The 6,904-nt window shown below is 35.3% G+C and overlaps 1 protein-coding gene across 1 annotated transcript; it reads right to left on the bottom strand.

The window, feature by feature from the left end:
- Positions 1 to 2,107: 2,107 nt before the first annotated feature.
- LOC131934672 (uncharacterized) lies at positions 2,108 to 2,986 on the bottom strand. Its single transcript, XM_059290755.1, has one exon. It carries the CDS (start codon positions 2,984 to 2,986, stop codon positions 2,108 to 2,110), a length of 879 nt encoding a protein of 292 aa, XP_059146738.1.
- Between the last annotated feature and the right edge of the window lie 3,918 nt (positions 2,987 to 6,904).

Here is a 6,904-nt window from a genome sequence, read left to right on the forward strand (position 1 = left end):
ATATAGATATAGATATAGATATAGATATAGATATAGATATAGATATAGATATAGATATAGATATAGATATAGATATAGATATAGATATAGATATAGATATAGATATAGATATAGATATAGATATAGATATAGATATAGATATAGATATAGATATAGATATAGATATAGATATAGATATAGATATAGATATAGATATAGATATAGATATAGATATAGATATAGATATAGATATAGATATAGATATAGATATAGATATAGATATAGATATAGATATAGATATAGATATAGATATAGATATAGATATAGATATAGATATAGATATAGATATAGATATAGATATAGATATAGATATAGATATAGATATAGATATAGATATAGATATAGATATAGATATAGATATAGATATAGATATAGATATAGATATAGATATAGATATAGATATAGATATAGATATAGATATAGATATAGATATAGATATAGATATAGATATAGATATAGATATAGATATAGATATAGATATAGATATAGATATAGATATAGATATAGATATAGATATAGATATAGATATAGATATAGATATAGATATAGATATAGATATAGATATAGATATAGATATAGATATAGATATAGATATAGATATAGATATAGATATAGATATAGATATAGATATAGATATAGATATAGATATAGATATAGATATAGATATAGATATAGATATAGATATAGATATAGATATAGATATAGATATAGATATAGATATAGATATAGATATAGATATAGATATAGATATAGATATAGATATAGATATAGATATAGATATAGATATAGATATAGATATAGATATAGATATAGATATAGATATAGATATAGATATAGATATAGATATAGATATAGATATAGATATAGATATAGATATAGATATAGATATAGATATAGATATAGATATAGATATAGATATAGATATAGATATAGATATAGATATAGATATAGATATAGATATAGATATAGATATAGATATAGATAAAAATATTTTTGCGGGGTGGCCCATTTTTTCTAGTTCCGCCACTGAATACAACGTATGCATCTCTTGTTCGGCAGGCCTTATTTTTATATTAGTTTATCTATTATAAAATATAGTATGTTTTAATTTAAGGGTCATCTATCTATGACATCCATAATTGAGTCGATAGGCTGTTCCAACTCAGTGCTATACCTTCCTACCTGCAGTATGCTTGTAGGTTATCAAAACAAGATGCTGTTATCATGTAAACATAAATATCATACATTTACACTTCTGTGCTTGCTTTTAAAGCAACAGATCTTTTCTGTTGTAAATTAAACATTATCAAAACTTTAGAATTGGTGGAATTTATCTGTTAAGGGCTTGATTTGATTGTGAATTAATGTTGGTTCATGAAAAACAATTTCGTTCGGGCATTCAAAAGAATTTATAGTGGTATTGAAGGTAGGACAAAATGGTTACTTTTATGCCAATAATGGTCATTCATTGGTCTGGAGCCAATATGTCGGGAGTCATTTTGTCAAAAGCCAATATGTCGGGAGCCCAATTGCCTGGAGCCAATATGTCGGTAGCCCATTTGTCGGTAGCCAATATGTCGTGAGCCCATTTGTCGGGAGCCCATTTGTCTTGAGTCCTTATGTCGGGAGCCAATATATCGCAAGTCAATATGACGGGAGCCCATTTGACGGGAGCCAATAAGTCGGGGCCCTTTTGACGGGGCTATTTTGACGGGGTCGGTTTGTCGGGAGTCGATTTGACGGGGTCATATTAACGGGGCCGTTTTGACGGGGCCGATTTGTCCCAGGTCGTTTTGACAGGGCACCATAAATATATATATATATATATAACTGTCTAGCTTCGCTTAGGCATTATAAAGACAGTTGAGATGTTGTTGTTGATTGGGGTTTAAAGTCCGCTTTCAAACTTACGTTTATATCGCAGACTATTTTTGGTGGTTCGTTCGTTGTTTTTGTGTATATACAGTTTGGTTTCATTTGTTTTCCTTTCATTTTTGGGTGTAGTTTTTTTATTGTGCGGGATTTGTATTTTGTTATTGGGTGAATATTATTTTATCTTTACAGCTTATTAGACTGATTCTTTGGTTTTGTGCACATATGTTTTTAACAGGCTATGCAGAGTGGATGGGGCGTCCATAGCCAGTAATGTTTCTGTTGTTAATAATGTGTTTTTGTTTGTCTGGAAGTAGTTGATGAGTTCTTTTCTTTGATTGTTGTATGCCTTACAGTGTATTAGGTAGTGGTCTATTGTGTTTATTTCATTGCAGGTGTGGCACCATTTCTTTGTGTGAATGAAGGAGGCTGAACCTAGACGCAGCCTTGTAATTTTTTTATTAATGGGTGGCCTTTGGTCTTCTGTAACCTGCAGTCTCCCGTCGGGTGGACGTAATATGTTGTGGGCGTGCCTACCCTTGTCGCTTGCGTTCCATTTTTGAATCCATTCTTCTTTTATTTGTTTCTTTATAGTAGCTTTCATTTCGGAATAGCCTATTCCCGTTTTAACAATAGCTCTGGATTCCACTCCCTTTTTAGCAGCTTTGTCGGCATTCTCGTTACCTTGTATGCCGATATGGGAGGGAATCCAGATCATTTGCACCGAGCGACCCCTTTGTTTCCACTCGGAGCATTTATGAAGAATTTCTTCTGCAATGTCGTCCCTGCAGCATTCTCCCCCTTTAATGGCCTGTAATGCTGACAGGGAGTCGGATAATATGCTGATGCTGGTATGTGGGGTTGTTGGGGTGTACTCGAGGGCCATAAGGATGGCCGTTAGTTCGGCAGTGAAAATGGAGGCGCCGTCTGTCAACCTAAAGCTTTTGGAGTGGTTGAGGTGGGGGATGTGGAACCCTGCTCCCACTTTCTCGTTTATTTTTGACCCGTCTGTGTAGATGGTTAGGCTGTTGGCTGTTATCCTTTCTATCTCATTTGAAGCCTCAATACGGGCCATTACTGGGTCCTCTTTTTTATTTATCTGATTGTGCAGGTCTGTGTGTAATGATGGGGATGTCAGTTGACAGTTGAGATTGTGAAAGTACGCAATCTATAACTAAAATGGAATTAGAACTACACAGGTTCCATGAACAGTATATCTCATAATTTATATTACATTGCTTTTGAAATTAATTAATTTATTTAATTAAGATACGTAACTGAATTAACAACTAAATTTTGTACTAAAACAAATGCTATACTTCATCATTTTCTGTTTCTGTTTAAAATAGTATACAATTATTTGAAAAATATTAATTTAAAAAACGTTACCTCCCTTGAAAACTGAACGTATGACGTATGTCTTTGTTTACTTTTTTTTTAACAAACAGTTGCTATGCTTATATAAGAAACGAGCCGACCCGCAGCGTATCATACGCCGCTATTTAGTTGTTTTATTTTCTACTTTTCAGTAATTCATAATTTGTGAATTCGACAGTACCAATGCTGCCACTGAAAATATTTGCTTTAAAACACTAACCCCCCCCCCCCCTTTCCCTAACCCTGACCCTACCCCCCCCCCCCCCCCCGTGAAAGCAGCCTCCTCTTAGTTATTTCTTAGTTACCTCCTGTAAGTTTAAAATCGAACTAAATTATCTGCCCCCAATAGAAACCCTGCTCTACGATTTGTAAACATTTAGAGTGAACACAGCTCACCAGACAATGCGGGGGTGGGGTGGGGGTGGTAGTGATAGTGATAGAGAGAAAGAGAGGGGACTGCAAGGAGGCGCTTGCAGCTTGTTTTCTAACGGCTCCCAGAAGTGAATTATATATATAGATTACGGTATATGAACATATTTAACGACTATAATGGCTGTTTCCGACGGGAATAAAGTTTTTTTGTTACCCTCCAGGTTCGGTCTACGACGTCACATAATATTAAGGGGATCGTTCGTCAATTTATATATATATATATATATATATATATATATATATATATATATATATATATATATATATATATATATATATATATATATATATATATATGTCATATAAGGATAATTTCACTCACGATCATCTTTTAGCCCTCATCGAGGGCTTTGAGTCTGACCAACAGTTTTTCCATACGGCCTAGTCATCTATAGTAGTGTATGCAAAAACTTAGCATGATGTACAGACGGTAAGTAACCTAAAAATTGTGTTAAAATTTCCCTGTTTTTTCCCATAAAATACAAAGATTATATAGGGAAATACAACTGGTCAGTTTTGACCCCTTTACGAAGTTTTCCCAGATATGCCGAGTTTTTTGTGACACCCCAAGGCGTTCTCCTACCAGCTCACAAAATGTCAAGGGGGGTCGTCGGAGGAATTTTTGTTTTCGTAATATAGCCCATATAAGGCGCCGGTCAGTCGAGGTCAGTTTTGACCCCCTCTCCGTAGACTTTTTGCCAAACCGTTACCGGCCCTCGTGTTCTATCGCCCCAAGGCACCATCGTGCCAAATTTGACGCGCCTGCGGCGCCGGGAAGTGCCCTATCGAGCACTTGACCACTTGCTTTCAATATATATATATATATATATATATATATATATATATATATATATATATATATATATATATATATATATATATATATATATATATATATATATAAACAACAGACACTAAAAAGAAAAAAGTTTAACATTGTCTTACATTTTCAGTTGTGTAGGTTATTTCCTAATGATAACATAACATGAAGCAACATGCATTAACAAAGTGAATTAATATTTGATCCAAGTTGAGTAGGCCTACGTTCAATAGAATTCGAACAGGAACGTTTTTCTTCTAACACAAGTCAGGCTGAAACCCTGTAGTTTTTAGTCACGTGATTCAAACCAAAATGCTTAATGTTAGACTTCGTTTATTTATGAACCTGCTCAAACTAGCAATTTAACATTTCATTATCTGGTCATACCCCTCTCCCACCCCCACCCTCCACACTTCATGCTGAAGCGCGAGTTTTAAGAGCTAATCATCGACAGATTTCATTACATTGAATGATAAATACATTATGAAGTTTTATATTTCTAATAATCAGCCGGCACTAAAATGCTTAGGCTCTGAGTTTAGTTACTGCCGTCCTTAAATTTGCCGGCTGGGCAAAACGCTGAGCACACTGTCTCTTTATACGACGGGATCACTGAAATAGCTGAACTCTACTTCACCTGTTCCAAGGACCGTCAGGATCGAAAGGATATTTCTTTAAAAATATGTGTCTATCTTCATAATAATATAAAGATTATGTCCTGTCTGTTAACCTATCTCTTAAGTATATACGAATTGTTTTTTTTTTGTTGTTTTTTTTTTGTTATTTTTGTCATCTGATATTTCTGCACTTGTCTCTACGTTACTTAAAACTCACAACACCTTAAGTCAGAGGTAAACATTTGTGTTTTTGTTTACCTGTCACAATTGGTGGGTCTGCGCTGTCACGGTTCGCTGCACACGGCAGACGGCGGATGTAGAGCCGTTCGGACACGCCGCAAGCTTGGATTGAACAACCTTTGAACTATGCCCTACAATGGCTGAAGTACTTACAAGAACACCGGCCTCGCGTTTGACCTCTGAACTATGAGCTTGTTTTGTTTGTTCGACGGGAACTCGAGGGGTTAAAATAAAAACTCACACAGGAAATAGAGGTGAACAAATTTGACGAGAACACGATCAGTGAAATTGTGAAACAAAATAATTGTATTTTTTCACATGATAAAGTGATTAAAAAGTTACACTTTCAAACTTGATGGTCCTTGGGACAGGTGAAGTAGAGTTTACCTGGTTCTGTAATCTCGTCATATTAAGGGATGGTGTCAGCGTTATGTCTTACAAATTTTACTTTCTCTAACTTGAGTCAGGCACCAGTAAGAGCTGAGTTGACTCAGAGACGTCTTATGGATTTGAACCCTGGAGATGAAGGCGAGACTTTCGGGTTAACCATCCGACCACGCCGTACCGTGATTCAGTGACAGAGTAGCAACATCTTGCAGGATTTGACACGTCCATTTTAAATCCAAACTTAATGACGTCATGTACACAATCTTGCGGGATTTGACACGTCCATTTTAAATCCAAACTTAATGACGTCATGTACAAAATCTTGCAGGATTTGACACGTCCATTTTAAATCCAAACTTAATGACGTCATGTACACAATCTTGCGGGATTTGACACGTCCATTTTAAATCCAAACTTAATGACGTCATGTACAAAATCTTGCAGGATTTGACACGTCCATTTTAAATCCAAACTTAATGACGTCATGTACACAATCTTGCGGGATTTGACACGTCCATTTTAAATCCAAACTTAATGACGTCATGTACAAAATCTTGCAGGATTTGACACGTCCATTTTAAATCCAAACTTAATGACGTCATGTACAAAATCTTGCGGGATTTGACACGTCCATTTTAAATTCAAACTTAATGACGTCATGTACAAAATCTTGCAGGATTTGACACGTCATTTTAAACCCAAACTTAATGACGTCATGTACAAAATCTTGCATGATTTGACACGTCCGTTTTAAATCCAAACTTCGTGACGTCATTTACAAAATCTTGCAGGATTTGACACGTCCATTTTAAATCCAAACTTAATGACGTCATGTACAAAATCTTGCAGGATTTGACACGTCATTTTAAACCCAAACTTAATGACGTCATGTACAAAATCTTGCATGATTTGACACGTCCATTTTAAATCCAAACTTTGTGACGTCATGTACAAAATCTTGCAGGATTAGACACGTCCATTTTAAATCCAAACATTGTGACGTCTGGTAGGAAATGTTGTGGTGGAGGACCAGCGACATCACTGACATGAGATAACCTGACCAAACTACAGCAGCTTTGTGTACGTCTTCAACAGAGTTGGTGGGTGTCACCGGGGAGGG

Source organism: Physella acuta, unplaced genomic scaffold (genome assembly GCF_028476545.2).
Source record: "Physella acuta isolate Inbredline_101_S28 unplaced genomic scaffold, ASM2847654v3 ptg000115l, whole genome shotgun sequence".
Lineage (NCBI taxonomy): Eukaryota > Metazoa > Mollusca > Gastropoda > Physidae > Physella > Physella acuta.

Excerpts from the sequence above, each read along its gene's own strand:
- LOC131934672 (XM_059290755.1), bottom strand. The coding sequence starts at position 2,986 with ATGGCCCGTATTGAGGCTTCAAATGAGATAGAAAGGATAACAGCCAAC.